Raw genomic sequence first — 18,007 nt, 5'->3', positions numbered from 1 at the left:
TGTGTATTTTCAAAAATTAAGGTGTTACAACCTTAGCCTTCTCACAATATATTAATCTCAGAAGAAACATAAACATTAATTGAAAAAAGTATTTCAGATTTTTTTTTTTTAGTTGCAAATAATGGAATTTAGCCTAAACTGGCTTACACAGTAAGGACATATATTAATTCACATAACAGAAAGTGCTGGAGTGTCTTTGTGATGGGTTAGCTGATAGCTAAGGACACCTGTTCTTTTTCATCCCAGTGCTCTGTAATCAGTGTCTGATTCAAAAAGGGTTTCCTTTACAATTTTAAGACTCTCTAATTAGTGGCGGGAGGAAAGAGACACTGTTTTCCATAGTTCTCTCCAGAGGAAAATGTCTCGTATCCAAGATGCTCCCTATTGAACCTGTATTTTTATCTCATTAGCTCAAATTGGCTTCAGGTTACCTATGTCTAAACAAGGCAAGCATAATGGAATTGATTAGTTGATTGTATCAATCAGTATATACTATTGAATTTTAAAATTCACCTTTCAATACATTCTCTGCATAAGGTTATTCTGTTCTTTTTAAAGAGGCAAGTGGGCCTTAGGAAGCATTACTGTGAACAAAGCTAGTGAAGGTGATGAAATTCCAGCTGAGCTATTTCAAATCTAAAAGATGATGCTCTTAAAGTGCTGCACTCAATATGCCAGCAAATTTGGAAAACTCAGCAGTGGCCACAAGACTGGAAAAGATCAGTTTTCATTCCAGTCCCAAAGATGGGCAAGGCCAAAGAAAGTTCAAAATACCACACAGTTGCACTTATGTCATGCTTGCAAGGTAATGCTCAAATCCTTCAAGCTCGGCTTCAACAGTATGTGAACCAAGAACTTGCAGATGTACAAGCTGCATTTAGAAAAGGCAGAGGAACTAGAAATCAAATTGCCAATATCTGTTGGGTCATAGAAAAAGCAACAGAATTCCAGAAAAACATCTTGTTTCATTGACCATGCTAAAGTCTTTGACTCTGTGGATCACAACAAAATGAAAAATTCTTAAAGAGATGGGAATACCAGACCACTTTACCTGCCTCCTGAGAAGTCTGTATGCAGGTCAAGAAGCAACAGTTAGAACTGGACATGGAGCAATGGACTGGTTCAAGATTGGGAAAGGAATACATCAAGGCTGTATATTGTCACCCAGCTTATTTAACTTATATGCAGAGTACATCATGCGAAATGCTGGGCTGGATGAAGCAAAAGCTGTAATCAAGATTGCTGGGAGAAATATCAATAACCTCAGATATGCAGATGACACCACCCTAATGACAGAAAGCTAAAAGGAACTAAAGAACCTCTTGATGAGGGTGAAAGAGAAGAATGAAAAAGCTGGCTTAATACTCAACACTCAAAAAACTAAGATCAGGGTATCTGGTCCCATCACTTCATGGCAAATACATGGAGAAACAATGGAAACAGTGACAGACTTTATTTTCTTGGGCTCCAAAATCTCTGCAGACGGTGACTGCAGCCATGAAATGAAAAGATGCTTGCTTCTTGAAGGAAAAGCTATAATGAACCTAGACAGCGAATTGAAAAGCAGAAACATCACTTTGCAGAGAAAGGTTAAAGGTCTGTGTAGTTAAAGCTCTCGTTTTTCCAGTACTGATGTACAGGTATGAGAGTTGGACCCTAAGGAAGGCTGAGCGCTGAAGAATTGATGCTTTCAAATTGTGGTGTTGGGGAAGACTCTTGAGAGTCCCTTGGTCAGCAAGGAGATCGAACCAGTCAATTCTAAAGGAAATCAACCCTGAATATTCATTGAAAGGAGTGGTGCTGAAGCTGACACTCCAGTACTTTGGCCACCTGATGTGAAAAGCTGACTCATTGTAAAAGACCCTGATACTGGGAAAGTTTAAGGGCAGGAGGAAAAGGGGGTTACAGGATGAGATGGTTGGATGGCATCACTGACTCAGTGGGCTTGAGTTTGAGCAACTCCAGGAGGTAGTGAAGGTCAGGGAAGCCTGGCATGCTGCAGTCCCTGGTTTTGCAGAGAGTCAGACACAACTGAGCAGCTGAATGAGAAGACAACTTGAGAACATAGATGATAATGCAAACTTTCAGGGATGTTCTTCTGACCTCCACATTGAGTTACAGAATCTTATTTTTGTTAGTTTGCTTGTGTTCTGTCTTGCTCTTTCTCTTCCGTCTTACTTTACTCCTCCCTCTCCCTATTCCTGTGTTGCTCTTTACCCACCTATTTATAGGTGATTGGAACAGGGGATGGTAACATAGTGGTCACCAGTTGTTACCAGATGTTGATTAAAACAGATTTTACCAGCCTGGTAAAATTTTGTGTTTAATGGTTTCCTTTTTGGTTTCTTTTCCAGGTTTTTATTGTCTGTTCTTTTTCTGATGTGGTTCTAGTTTAGTTATAAAACATTAGATAAAGTTTTTTAGTCTCCTGCATTCTCTTTCTTGGGTATTTGCTTCATCAAACTAATCCAAATAGAATAGAAATAGTTTGGAAAATTTTTTTAAGAGTGAAAGGACTATATGCATCAGTTTGCCCATAAAACCATTTATTTGAAAGGAATGATACAGCCATGATGAGAATTTCAGTGGTGTATATTTTAAAAATGCATACAAGCACTTCCCTGGCAGTCCAGTTAAGACAGCCCTTCCACTGCAGAAGGGATAGGTTCGATCCTTGGTCAGGAAGCTAAGATCCTGCATGCTGCAAGATGAGGCCAAATTAAGTAAAATGCTTAGACAGTACCAGGTGCTAAGTGTATTATAAATATTTGTATAAAACTTGTCACTAATTGATGATTATTTAATTTTAATCCTTGCCATACTTGAATTTATTTTATCTTATTCCTCATAACTCTCTGGTGGGTATTAAAGCTCTTCCCTTCCTTAATCCAGGTATGTTATAGCTTCAGAAACATTCCAGGTGGAGGCAATAAAAAGCAAGGAATTAAAATCTAATCATTGTGTATTTGGGAGACCCTTTAACCATTCCTTCAACCCTGTTTTGTGGCATTATAAACTGAACTCAGTAGTCTACATGTTTGTAAATGTACCATGAGTTTATCATATTCTTTTATGGTTCAGTTATTTTTCTTATAGAATGTGTGGCTGAATCTCAGAATTTTATTCTCCTTAATGTTCCTCTGGCTAAACCCTACCTTGAAGGGTAGACATAATATGGAAATATACTTCCTTGTGTGGAATAGAGTGGTAAAATTGTACCTGCGTCCCTCACAAAATTCTTCTGTGTTTATATGGCTGCCTGCCCAGAAACTTTTGCTAGAATCTGTGAAACAGATTTATACTTAATCAAAACTTCCTTCAAACAAATATAATCTAATACTGACTAGAAGCAGTTAACTGCTAAATTACTGTGTTTTAATTCTTTTTTCTTTGTCTCTAAAGTTTGTGCAAATGATTCCAGTATCTCTCATATCTGTGGCCCTGGGACATGGTTGACTCCATTTCTTCAAGCAGTCTACCTCTTTGTACAGTATATCATTATGGTCAATCTTCTCATTGCATTTTTCAAGTAAGAATTTTACTCAGCTGCTTATTGTAATGAGATCATTTAATATACAGTTTTCTTTTTGAAGGAACTATACAAAATTTTAAATATGATTATATTGAGGCTTAAGCTACTAAGAATTATTTCTGACAAATATAAATTAAGCGTGCTTTTTCAAAATCACATCAGCTCTAAGTTTGAGACGCTACCTTTCAGCATTCCATTCTTTTATAAATTTAATATTTGGGATTTATTACTCAATGGTCAGAGAACACATGTACAGTATACAAAACAGAAAGGCAAATAGAAAATTCGTAAGTAATCCCATTCTTAATATTTTGATGTACATCTTTATCTTTTATGAACATATATGAACCATTTTTTTCCTTCAAAAACAATGTTCTTATAGTTTTGTGTACTGTTTTTAAGTAAGCAGAACATGAATTTTTCCTACATTAATAAATACTCCTCTCCAGTTTTTTAATGGCTGGCTAGTATTCCATGATACAGATCATGAGTTTTAAGCTAGTATGTTTTATTGCTGCATTTGATTATTTATAATTTTTTCTTCCCCAAGACCACATTGTGGTTAAATTTTTGATCAGTCCTTATGTATTTTCTTAGAGTGTTTTCCTGAAAGTAGAACTATTCAGTATATTTATATTTTGGGCTTCTTGCACGTAAGTCAAAATCTGCCTGTTTCCCCAAATCTGTGCTAATAGGAGGTGTTATCTTTTTGATGGTTGCTTATTTTTTATAGCACATAAGAGTCTTATTTTTATTTGCAGTTAGTGTGTTACTTCAGATTGAATATTTTCTTTTGTTTTTGTCATTTATATACCATTTTAAAAGCTTAAAATCATATTTTCTGCCTATTTTATGTTGGTTTGTAATTAAGACCCTCAACAATATCAATATGTTTATGTTTTTGCTGCGTATGTTTTTTCCAGTTTCTCATTTGCCTTTTAGTCTTTTTTATAATGGGATACTTCTTTGAATCCTTGTTTAGAACATAATTACAGTAAAATTTTAGTACTTCAAACTTTAAAATGTGCTTATCTGAGTTTGTTTATTCTTTGTTATTTAAGCAATGTGTATTTGCAAGTGAAGGCAATTTCCAATATTGTATGGAAGTACCAACGTTATCATTTCATTATGGCTTATCATGAGAAACCAGTTCTGCCTCCACCACTTATCATTCTCAGCCATATAGTTTCTCTTTTTTGCTGCGTATGTAAAAGAAGAAAAAAAGATAAGACTTCGGATGGACCAAGTAAGTAAAGTATATTAAGGCAAATGTTTTTATCACATGCCAGTATTATACTGAAAGATAAATATTGATTTTAGTCAGAAGACTTAATTGGTTAATGTTATTGTAAAGGCTTTTGGATTTGCCTAAGCATAAAGTATTTTTAAGTGCAATATGGTTATCTTTAAAAGTAAATTTAGTATTAAACTTGCTTTTTGATATGGCATCTCAATTTAGTTTTCTTAAAATGCTAATATAAACCATAACACTTGCTGTTTTACAAACCATTTTGACTGCTACATAAAGAATAACACTTTTAGTATATTTTGTAGACTACATGATACGAAGTCAAACTCTGCCTAAAATTTTACAGTGACTTTTTGTTCTACCAATTCAGTGTTTAAATTCTTCTACCTGAGGGAGAGGTGAGGGAGAGGTGAGAGAGACAGATGAGAAAGGGTGTTTCACAGGAAAAGGAAATTAGAAAAGGGGAAATACCATTTTCTGCTGACATCACACTGTGAGTGAAGAAAGAAGTAGAAATGACTTATGTATGGCTTCAGAAACAGTAAGTTTTTTAATAAGAAAACATTTGCAGATGATTTACATGATTTTATGAGCTCTTATTGACTTCCCTGGTGGCTCAGACAGTAAAGCGTCTGTCTACAATGCGGGAGACCTGGTTTCAATCCCTGGGTTGGGAAGATCCCCTGGAGAAGGAAATGGCAATCCACTCCAGTACTATTGCCTGGAAAATCCCATGGAGAGAGGAGTCTGGTAGGCTACAGTCCATGGGGTCACAAAGAGTTGGACACAACTGAGTGACTTCACTTTCACTTTCATGAACTCTTTAGCTAAAGTTTATCTTGATGTCTTTATGTTTTTTTTTTCCTTTTCCCTCCATAGAACTTTTTTTAACGGAAGAAGATCAAAAGAAACTTCATGATTTTGAAGAGCAGTGTGTTGAGATGTATTTTAATGAAAAAGATGACAAATTTCATTCTGGGAGTGAAGAGAGAATTCGTGTCACTTTTGAAAGGTTCAGAAACTCTTTAATTATAACTGATTTTATGTCAGAGTGGGTTCTGTTAGTTATGTCTCTCTTACATGGTCATTTTGCAATTTGTGTTTGTCAAACAAGTAAGTTTAGTAATGGTTTTACATTATATATTGGGAGACAGATCAGTTGTTTACTTCATGTAAGTCAGTCAGTCTCTTAATGTTTTTGGACCCTTGTTACAGGGGGCAGAAAAGAGTTAATATTCTTTACTAGTTGGTGGAGAAAAATTACTGTTTAATTATTTTAAATAATTATGTCTTAATTACTATATCTTTAATTATTTAAAACATGTGTTTCTTTACATTAGCTTTGCTACATTCTAAAAGTATATGGTGTTTGTGTAGTTACAGTAGTGGTAATAATAGTTCTATATTATATGTAGAATATAGAATATGTATATTCAATATATGTAGCTGAATACTCTTGTGTTACTCTGATGTGGGAATAAATAGCCTGTGGCACAAAAGCGTGTTTTGAAATCTTGTATTTTTACTGCAATAGGATTTTTCTTAAACATAAGGTATGCCTTGTTATAAATGAATAATTGTACAAGATTTTATATTTTACCTTGTTTGAGTGCATGTAAAATTTCTTTTTACCAACATCATTTATTAAGATTACAGAAATAATTTCTAAACTAATAATTTTTAACATTTGTAAAATGCCTGTGTTTCCGTTACAGAGTGGAACAGATGTGCATTCAGGTTAAAGAAGTTGGAGATCGTGTCAACTATATTAAAAGATCGTTACAATCATTAGATTCTCAAATTGGCCATTTGCAAGATCTTTCAGCCCTGACTGTAGATACATTAAAAACACTCACTGCCCAGAAAGCTTCAGAAGCTAGCAAAGTTCACAATGAAATCACACGCGAATTGAGCATTTCCAAACACTTAGCTCAAAACCTTATTGATGATGGTCCTGTAAGACCTTCTGTATGGAAAAAGCACAGTGTTGTAAATACACTTAGTTCCTCTCTTCCTCAAGGTGGTCTTGAAAGTAATAATCCTTTTCTTTGTAATATTTTTATGAAAGATGAAAAAGATTCCCAGTGTAACATATTTGGTCAGGATTTACCTGTAATACCCCAGAAAAAAGAATTCAATTTTCCAGAGGCTGGTTCCTCTTCCAGTGCCTTATTCCCAAGTGCTGTCTCTCCTCCAGAACTGCGACAGAGAATACATGGAGTAGAAACCTTAAAAATGTTTAGTAAAAATCAAAAACCAGGCAATTCATCTAACAGTATACCACATCTATCATCCCCACCAACCAAATTTTTTGTTAGTACACCATCTCAGCCAAGTTGTAAAGGCCACTTGGAAACTGTAACCAAAGATCAAGAAACTGTTTGTTCCAAAGCTGCAGAGGGAGATAACATAGAATTTGGAGCGTTTGTAGGTAAGTTTGGAAAAACTGATATTTGTCATCAACAGTATTTTTATAAAATTACGATTATCACCATAGAAATAAAAGTAAATTGCTGATTAATAAAATTATGTAATTGTGTGAAAAGTGCACTATCTTTTCATAGAGTATAGTCCTGAAGTTTTTAAAGGAATCAGAAGTAGGGGAAATAGGTTGAATTGGGCTGTAGTAGTTATATTAGCACATAACCTCTTTGGTGCAACTTACTATGATAGTGATTGTTTGGAAAACTTATTTGTACTCTGTCTTTTCTTTTCAACGTAGGATAGTCTCTTAATAATCAACTTTCATTGAAAGAACTAGAGTGATGTGTAAGTAAGTTTCAAATACTGAGGGAAAGAGGAGGCTAAAAGTAACTGGCAAAGAACAGTGTTTTATAAATAGGATGACCATATAGTTTTTCATTCAAACTAGTACACCTTTGAGAATGAAAGGTTATATTACTTATATTTACATTAGGACTATAGGGAAAGCTAAGATTCTGCTTGAAAAATGAGTATTTATGGCCAACCCATTTATGTACCCAGAGGAGAGCATTTCAGAAAGGAATGATTCAGTCTTATACCTCACCTGAAATAAAATGAGGACTGAAAATATGTATCTTTTGGCAATGATAACATATCAATGACCTTGGTGAAAACTGTTCTGGTGAAGGAAGTGATGTAGGGAGAAGCCAGATTATAGTGAAATATAGTGTGAATGGGAGGAGAGAAAGTAAAGTACCAGTGGAAAGGGGGCTGCTCAAAAACTTGGCAGTTAAGGCAAGAAGAAAGAAATAAGTAATATTTTGATTTGTATATTTAAGGCTTTATTTGTTTTGTTTTTGATAATAGTTTGTTATTTAAATGTTGACATTATGCCACATGAAAGGAAAAGGTGAAGAGAGGATGCTTTACAGAGCTAACCAGATCCCAGATATGTGTAGAATAACATATCTAACAGCCTTCCTCTTAGATTATTAAAGATAAAAGTATTTAAGAAAGAATTCTTAGAAAACAACTGGAGTTGTTTGTGGACATAACCAGAGTGTTCCAAGGATTGAAGGAGGCCCTCTGTCTCTTTGGGTTTGAATTTTTCCATGAGGTGGCTTCTTAGCCTTGTTTTTAACACCGTATGTAGCTTCCCAGCCTAGGAATTTACCTAGTCATGGAACATGTATAGAGATTGTTCAGAGAATATGTTACATCTATGTGAAGTCTCCACATTAGGGCCAACCCCATGATTTATCTAGGTACTGAGCATGCTGGTCTTTATTGCTAGACTGTGGTTTATAGAGACGATTTTTCCTACATTAAATATATCCCATTTCATTTTTAAAAAACACATTTTAGTCTATTTGTTAATATATTGCCACTGGGATGGATACAGATATCCTTACGTTTGATGTCTGTATATGTAATATGCATGTGTCATATGTATAATAAACATCTTAATATATAATGCTTTTTTATTGATAATAAAAGCTTCCCTGATGACTTAGACGGTAAATCTGCCTGCAGTGTGGGAGACCCGTGTTTGATCCCTGGGTCAGGAAGATCCCCTAGAGGAGGGAATGCAACCCACTTCAATGTTCTTGCCTGAAAATTGTGTGGACAGAGGAGCCTGGCAGACTATAGTCGCAAAGAGTCAGACACGACTGAGCGACTGACACACACACACACACACACACACACACACACACACTCTGATAATATAATGATTGTTCCCCTCTTCTTTTAAATTTTAAGCAATTCACTTCATATCACTTGTAGGACTCTTAGGATCCTGTTACTATAAACTGAACAGCTCATGTTCTCCAACTTTTAACAAGTATTTTCACTATCAGGAAAGCTACAGAAAACGGCAGAGCCATCAAAACTACTTACAACACAACGTAAATCATGTGTTTGAATAGACTAGGCAATCAGATTATTTTGATAGATCAAAATAAACAAGTACTTTTTGTTGTAATATTTCTCCCTCCTCTTTTTAAGGACACAGAGATAGCATGGATTTACAGAGGTTTAAAGAAACATCAAACAAGATAAAAGAAATGTTATCTGTAAGTAAATCCTTACAGCAGTGCAATTTATTTGGTTGTTTTGGGGTTTAGTTCAAAATAGAATTAAACATGTTTTTCAGTAAAAACAGTTTTAGCAGAGACCATCCATCATCATGATGATCTGAAATATGTTAAGCTCAGCAGACATATTTCTTTTCCTCCTGTATTTCCTGCCTCTGTTAATAATGTCAGCATTCTAGTTTACGAGGGCAAACTTGCACTCTTAGTCCTCCCTTCCAATCAACAGCCAGGTCTAACTGGTTTTGCTTCCTAAATGTTTTTTTAGTACTTCTGCTTCTCTTCGATTGTTAGTAGTAGTTACCCTGACTTAGGCTGTTATTCTCTAACTTATACTTCATTGAGCTCTTAATATATCTTTAACAAGGTGTTACAGCAACAGTTGAAAGAATTTATCATTACACTCTGATGGCATCATTTTGCTGTTACGAAGTACTTGTTATATATGGGAAATCATTTAGGATAAATGGACATTTCCTAGTGGGAAACGGTAAATGTTAGGGTTTCCCCACAGATTGCACCTTTTAACAGTGACCCTATTAAATGAGCTTAAAGCCAAAATATACTGAAAAATTTTAAGTGTGCAGATAGCTTCCTGCTAAAAACAAAAAGAAATAAGTTTCTCTGAGTGGCAAGAAAAGTGGTGGCTATGTTTTCAGTTTAACAATTTTGAGTAACCTACTTAGAGAAAAAGAACTATGCTAATAGAATAATGAGTTCTAGCTCATGTTGGTCAGAGACTTTGAGTTCTTAAACATTTGTGGGTTACATCCCTTTGAAAATCTAATAAAAATTTTAGATCCACTCCAGGAAAAAATGCACATATGTTTCTGCTTTTAAGGTATAGAGTTTACAGATACCTGAAGTTCACTCTTCAGTCCCATACTGGAATTTCTGTCAAACATGATTCTATAAAATTGATGTGTCACTGCATCAAAGAGTATATCAAGGAAAGTATTTAAGCAAAACAGAAACAAAAAATAACTAGAACTGGTTCCAAAAGAAGCAACTAAAATCAGAAAGGAAATTAGAGTTGCTTTGTGACAAAAGGAAGATTAACACTTTTTGTTCGCTAAGTAAATCAGCTGTAATGTGAAGAATGTGAAGCATCAAAGGTAGAAAAGTTTAATTTTCTTGAGATATGTTAAATTTGTTAATGAAAGTAATAGTTTATTTTGGTAGTAATATTTTAAAACCCATTGTTTCTGAGGGGTGGTAGAGGTTTAGAAATATTTTAAAGTCATAATAGTGTGACCTGTTTATAGTTAAAAAGAAACAAAATGAATTTATCAGCTTACCCTCATTAGTTTAATGAAATTCATTAGTTCATCTGGAAAAATGAATAGGTAAAAAGAAAATGAGGGGGAATTAGTTGTTAGATACTAAAATATCTATACAGGTGGTACAGTTGAAACATGAATATTTAGTAAAACATTTTAATGACTCTGAAATAACTCTTCTACAAATTAGAATTTAGTAAGGGTAAAATTAGAAATCAATGAGAAAAGGAATGCTTCGTCAGTAAACACACAAATTGGACAACTGGGTGGAAATTTGGAAATACCTGTTTCATATCACTTTATAAGCTCAATGAATTCCAGATTTAATGTAAAAATTCAAATCATAAAAAAACCTAAGAAAATAGAAATATTAAGTCAGTAAGTCAGGAATGCTTTTTAAACAAATATTAAGGGAACGATGTAGAGAGATGAGTACTTAAAAATATGAAGCACAGATAAATCTTAAAAAAATAGAAATCTGACAAATAATGATCAGATAAATCTTTGGTATACAAATCGCTTATACTGATCAATAAGAAAGCTACTGAAAATCCCCCAAATAAATTTCCCCTCCACTCCTTTACCTTCCAAATTGTTATCACTTTTAATTTTAGTGTAAAATAGTTTTTTTCTTTTTTAGGTTAACTGATAATGTTTTATTATTTCCCAAATTGTTTCCTATTTTTTCCCAAACTTTTTTATGAACTTGTATTACTATGGAAAAGGATTCATTCAGGTGGATTTATGAACAGTAAGCAAGTAGGTTATTTTGATGGCAGTTTTTGAGATTGATATTGAAGAAAATAATTGTAACTTGTAATATACTCTTTGGAGTCCAGGTAGATTAAAACATACTGAGCTAAATACATCCAGAGACTCTTATACTACTTAGAACAGTGATTTGAAATTTAGTTAAATTGTTTTAAAATTGTGTATGTGTACCCTGTGCAGAATGATATTCCTTCTGAAAACACTTTGAAACATGTGAGTTCTCACGCTGGATTTACTGAGTGTCACAAAACTTCTATTCCTCTTCATTCAGAACAAGGTGAGTGTTTTGACTACGTGAGTTATATTAAATAAAAGATATTTTATGTATGTCACATACCTGAGCAGTGAATGTTTCAGGAGTCAGAAAATGAAGATTCTGGTCCGTCATTGTTGCTCTCAACCTTGAATAGAACATAATCTTAACATTCTAATAGTTTTTCTTTTTTAACCAATTGTTTAGTCCTAAAAGAAATGCAGACTTACTTTTTACAAATCTGCTGATTTTAACTTTTACGAATGCATCTGCTCTGTTTTAATCTGTATAGTCATTTAGTCAACTTGTTTTTCTGATTTAATCTTTAAAAATAGCTAATACATTTATTGACTCAAAATTAAAATACACACAAGCACTTGGAAAATCGTTGTCAGTTTCTCACTTTAGCCCCATACGTAACTACTGTTATTTTTGCTTTTCCTCTAGAGTTTCATGCTTATATAATCATATATGACAATAAGTCTTTTCTGCCTCTCATTTTTAATACAAAATGTAGCATACTGTACATGCCCTGAACCTTTAGTTTTTTATCTAAAAATCAAATGGCCTGGGGATGTTTCCATATCATGCTTTTTTTTTAGTCATAGTTATCAATATTATATGTATATAAGTTTATTGTTACCTAAGTTTTCAGTTAGGTACATATAATCTTTTTAAGATTTCTTAAGAAAAGCAGTACTACTATATCGCCCTCCCCATCATTTCTCCTTTCTCTTCAATTTAGGTTTACTCTAGGAGTGCAAATGGGTTTAACATTCAAATATAATTAAGGCATGATGATAACAAATTAAAGGAAAAAAAATTATCTGGTCATCTTAATAGATGCAAAAAGGCTGACTTTGATGAAATTCAACATCCGTTCATGATTAAAAACTCTTAGCAGATTAAAAATAGAATGGAGTTCCTTAATCTAAATAAAAGGTATCTTAACAAAAATTTACCACAGATACCATACTTCATAATGAAATATTAAAAGCCCCAGAAGGGAAAAAGGATTCTGGCTTTTATCATTCCTATTTAACATTTTAGCCAAAGGAAGAAAAGGAAGAAAAATTGGTAGAAGGATTGAGAGGGAAGAAATAAAACTCTTATTTTCAGATAACTTGGATATTATTACTAACATTAGAATGCCTGTAGTTTTACATCCTCGTGTTTCAGTTTTTGGCAGTATCTATTGACCTCCCAGTAAAAAAGATAAGGGCTAGGATTATAGCAAGAATTTGAAATCAGGCCAAATGTCCATTAATTGTAGTTTGGTTAAACAAATCATTGTATGTCCTTTGTATGAAGTTCAATGTAGCATCCAAGTAGAATAGAAGAATCTTCTGTGTATTGATACTGAAAGATCTCCAAGCTTAAAGTTCAAAATCCAACAACAGGGACTTCCCTGGTGATTCAGTGGTTAAGACTCCATGCTCCTGATTGAGGGGGCCTGGGTTTGATCCCTGATCAGGGAGCTAGATCACACATGTCACAAGTAAGAGTTTGCATGCTGCAACTAAGACCTGGCACAGCCAAATAAATATTTTTAAAAACCACCAACAAAAAAAAGTCTGTAAATTAATTTTTAAAAAAAGTCTGAAGATATATGATTAGCATTTATGTTTAAATAAAAAAAAGGAAAGGCAGGGGTATATATACAAACACAAAGTATCTGGAAGGATACACAAGAAATTTGGAAACAGAAAGAGCGGGGTTTTTTTTTTTTTTATACTATTCTGTTTCATGTTGCCTATTCACAGAAAAACTGAATAATTTGGATATCCTGTCAAGAGACCCACGGGCCTCGTGTAATTCTTATGTTTAGCACTGTTAGGGAAAGGATACTTAGCCTTGGAAATTTTTATATTATGCCTTGAAATGCTTGTGTTTCGTTCAGTTCAGTTCAGTCGCTCAGTCGTGTCTGACTCTTTGCAACCCCATGAATCGCAGCACACCAGGCCTCCCTGTCCATCACCAAGTCCCAGAGTTCACTCAGACTCACGTCCATCGAGTCAGTGATGCCATCCAGCCATCTCATCCTCTGTCGTCCCCTTCTCCTCCTGTCCCCAATCCGTCCCAGCATCAGAGTCTTTTCCAGTGAGTCAACTCATTGAGTCAACTCAACTCATGAGGTGGCCAAAGTACTGGAGTTTCAGCTTTAGCATCATTCCTTCCAAAGAAATCCCAGGGCTGATCTCCTTCAGAATGGACTGGTTGGATCTCCTTGCAGTCCAAGGGACTCTCAAGAGTCTTCTCCAACACCACAGTTCAAAGGCATCAATTCTTCGGTGCTCAGCTTTCTTCACAGTCCAACTCTCACATCCATACATGACCAGAGGAAAAACCATAGCCTTGACTGCTGCTGCTGCTGCTAAGTCGCTTCAGTTGTGTCTGACTCTGTGCAACCCCATAGACAGCAGCTCACTAGTCTCCTCTGTCCCTGGGATTCTCCAGGCAAGAATACTGGAGTGGGTTGCCATTTCCTTCTCCATTGCATAGAAGTGAAAAGTGAAAGTGAACGGACATTTGTTGGCAAAGTAATGTTTCTGCTTTTGAATATGCTATCTAGGTTGGTCATAACTTTGCTTCCAAGGAGTAAGCGTCTTTTAATTTCATTAGTTGGTATTAAAAGTTTGTTTTAGTTGTAAAACTTTTTTTTTTTTTTTAATTTTCTCTTAGTGGAAAGTAGCAGCAGAAGGTCATCTGCAGAAGAAACTCATGAAGTAGATTCCAAAGCAGCTTTGCTACCGGTTTGTACATTTCAATTAAACATATGCATAGTATAAAATCATATTTATTAGAAAAGAGCTAAAACGTGATATTTTATTTGAGATGATGTGTAGCTTTAAAAAAAATTTTTTTAACTGAAGGATAATTGCTCTACAGTGTTATGGTGGTCTCTGTCATGCATCAACATGAATCATTCATAATTACTTATATATATATATATATTTATATATAATATATATATTTTGAGCCTCCCTCCCTCTTGAGCCTCCCTCCCTGAGCCACATCCCACCCCTGTAAGTTACACAGAGTACCAGGCTGGCTCCTTGTGTATAGCACCTTACTAGTTATCTGTTTAACACATTATAGTGTATAGATGTCAATGCTCCTTTCTCAAGTCATCCCACCCTCTTATTCCCTCACTGGGTCCACACGTCTGTTCTCTACATCTGCACCTCCATTTCTTCAATACTATTTTTCTAGATTCCATATATATGTGTTAATATACGATACTTTTCTTTCTCTCACTGACTTACTTCACTCTGTATACAATGAAATAATACTCAGCCACAGTGTAACATAGCTTATAATTAGATGGAAAATGTGTTAAACATTAAAAATATGGAAAATACTTCTGAATTGACCTTGGGAGACTAGATAGAATTTGAAGAGATTATAAACAACTTACAGTTTTCCAAAATCATGAAATGTATGATGATTCAAATTCAGGAAACATGAGTCCCAAACTGGGGAAGTAACAATAAATTGACACTTAGAAACGTAAAACAGCTGAATAAAACCCACCACATACACACATAATATGCCTGTTACTAGTGATTTCTTTGTCACAGTTTGCATGATTTTAATTTTTTTTCTTTATACTTTGATACATTTTTCTTTTGGCAGCAAACACATTTTTTTTCAGAGTCATAGAAACAAATGTGTATTTTAAGAAGAGAAAATTGTTAACCGACAACTATAATTATATTATAGGAAATAACACTTGTAAAATTCTTTATTCTACTTTGTGGAATGACCTTATGGTACCTTTTATAGCTATTTTTTATTCTATTGGCTCAGTTGTATAAACAAAATTCATAGTAACTTCTCAGCCCTTTATTCATAAAACGTATTACAGGATACAAAGCAGAGATAAACACTTATGCTTTGTCTAGAGACTTTTTCTTTTAACTTTTCATTTGTGTTTGTTTCTGTCTAAAGGACTGGTTACAAGATAGACCATTGAATAGAGAAATGTAAGTAAGCCTTGTCTCACCGTTAGTGTGAAAAGTACTCCAGTTACTGAATGTTGTCTTTTTTCTGTTCTTTGCATAGTAATCTCTTTAATACTTCTTGCAAGTGTTGATGATTTATTTTGGGATCTCCTGTCTTTACATTGAAAAGATTGGGGAATCATTTGTTATGAGTCAATGTATATATTTTATGATTTTATATAATTATACTATAATTATGTGCATATTGTAGTCACAACTTGACTAAAATTTTCCTTATAATGATAGAATTATGATTTTATTATTTAGTCCTATTTCCAGGTTTCTTGCAAAGACCTAGTTTGACACCTTAGTTAATTTCTCTGCCCATTGTTCCAATCAACAAGTCTTTCTTCTTGCCTTTGGAAAGCTTAGGTGATTAGAGCAGTAATACACAGTGTACCTTAGAAAGCCTGGATGCAGGGAAATGCCCTAGAAAGCTGATGTGGTAGAAACAGAAGACCATCTGACAAGTAGTCATCCCGAGAAAGTAAAAAATTTCAGTACAGATTAAGCATAAGAATCAAAGATAATCTATGTGTTTCTCAGCCTAGAAATTAGTATTTTAGGATTCCAAAGGACATTAAAGTAATCTTGTTTTGATACCTATTTGATATAGGAAGCATGCTTAAGAAGGGAAGCCAGTTTGAGGGAAATTATTATATATTATACAGTGTTTAGCCTATTTCCTTCTCTATATCAGACATAGATGCGAGAGTATAGAGAAGAAAATAAACCAGATGTTACATATGTATGCAGCTGGTCAAATTTTGGAGATATCCTGGTCCTGACTGGTACTTGAAAGACCTGTTTATAATGAAACCGCTTCAGAGAATAAATGTCTTTTGTAACTAGAACTGTAGGGTGTAAGTACAGATTTGGTACTTAAAGTTGGTATTAGTTTAGCTAATGAGAGAAAATTGAATTACAGAATCTTGACCCAGAGAAGTACCCACAAAGGTAGAGTTGGCAATACTCTTTGGGTGGTAAGAAAAGAGTGCTTTATCAATAGTAGAGAAAGGGCTAATGCTCGGTCAGAGTATTTCCTGTAAGAAAATATTTGTGTTATTAAGGTGAAAACCAAACATCAGAATCAGAATTTTAAAGCTAGAAAGAGATTACCAAGTTTCTACTTCTACTCTATAGGTCCTTTCAGGATCTAGTCCTTTAGTCCTGAGCAAAGCCACATAACTGTTTAATGGGAGAATGAAGCTTCTAATCCATTTTCTTTATTCCATTCCACTCTCTTTTCCACTATACCTGTCTATCTAATCTGGACTGTAATCTGTGGGATTAATAGACCCTCTACTTGGTACCAATATATGTTATAAATAAATTATGTTCAACATTGGAAAGAAATGTTTTTCAACTTTAGCAGTTGAGTTTTGCAAAATGATACTTAATTACTGTTCTTTCAGTTCTTTGCCTATCAATTCTGTTGAATTTTTATAGTCTTGCACAGTCATTTCAAGGCATTGTATAAAAGTACTGGAGTGAACCTCTATAGTAGAGGAGTCATGGAATATATTACTCTATTAGTACTCAACCTTCAGTTTGGCTCCAGACTACTACTGATATTTATGTAGGCTTGAATTGGAGGTATGAGTTATTGATAATGGGTTTATACATATCTGTGTGTGAATTTGATGTTAACTTAAGGGAAATGGCAAATACTCAAACAAAAATGAATCTGAATCTCAGAATTATTTTAATAATGTTATATTAAGAATTTATAATAACTTCATAAAATAAAGTTTTATGGTAGCCAAAACTAAAGCTGTAACTTAACTTATTATATTTTTTGGTGTTTTCCTTAAGGCCGCCTGAAGAAGGAACCTTAAATGGTGAGTGTGCAGTAAATATAATGTGAAAAGCTAAGGATTGTATATAATGTATTTTATTTTAGCAAATACTAACATTGTCCTAGAAAAGAAATATTAGGCTTCATATTTGAAAAAAGCCAAGGATGTAGAAAGTTGTTCCCTCAATTCATTTTTCTTTATTATATGTGTTTCACAAATATGGTAATTCACCATGTAAATGATGATCTTTTTGCAGTCTTCCGACTTCCCTTCATCCTTGCTGCCCAAACTGCTTCTTCCTTATATTCCCTGTGTTACTGAATGGTACTCTTTCATTCAGCTAGGTGAAACCTGAGAGGACGGTATTCTTGACCCCCTTGACCTTGCACTCACAAAGTCCTATTATATTTACCTCTTAAAACATTTCTGGAATCCATCTTCCACTCTGCATCCTGCTGCTGCTTTCAGTTCAGACTGTCATCATTTTTAAATCCTTTTATTGATGCATATACAGAAAATATGTAGTAAGTGAGCAATCCCATGTAATCGGCACCCAGATCACAAAATACACGTTGTCAGTATCTGAGCTACTGTATCATCTT

General features: G+C 34.2%; 1 protein-coding gene across 1 annotated transcript in view; it reads left to right on the top strand.

Moving 5' to 3' along the window:
- The window catches only part of TRPM7 (transient receptor potential cation channel subfamily M member 7), a 109,711-nt gene that overhangs the window by 73,831 nt on the left and 17,873 nt on the right, over positions 1-18,007 (top strand). Inside the window, exons 26-34 of the mRNA XM_086319039.1 lie at positions 3,403-3,529; positions 4,594-4,778; positions 5,661-5,793; positions 6,497-7,212; positions 9,213-9,280; positions 11,530-11,626; positions 14,285-14,355; positions 15,554-15,588; positions 17,422-17,447. Of these exons, the coding sequence (XP_086175165.1) occupies positions 3,403-3,529; positions 4,594-4,778; positions 5,661-5,793; positions 6,497-7,212; positions 9,213-9,280; positions 11,530-11,626; positions 14,285-14,355; positions 15,554-15,588; positions 17,422-17,447 (1,458 nt within the window). The remainder of the gene's footprint in view (positions 1-3,402; positions 3,530-4,593; positions 4,779-5,660; positions 5,794-6,496; positions 7,213-9,212; positions 9,281-11,529; positions 11,627-14,284; positions 14,356-15,553; positions 15,589-17,421; positions 17,448-18,007) is intronic.

This window comes from Bos grunniens, chromosome 10 (genome assembly GCF_055505025.1).
Source record: "Bos grunniens cultivar Pamir isolate PY7600 chromosome 10, Bosgru_T2T1.0, whole genome shotgun sequence".
Classification (NCBI taxonomy): Eukaryota; Metazoa; Chordata; class Mammalia; order Artiodactyla; family Bovidae; genus Bos; species Bos grunniens.
This window is presented reverse-complemented; position numbering and strand designations above follow the sequence as displayed.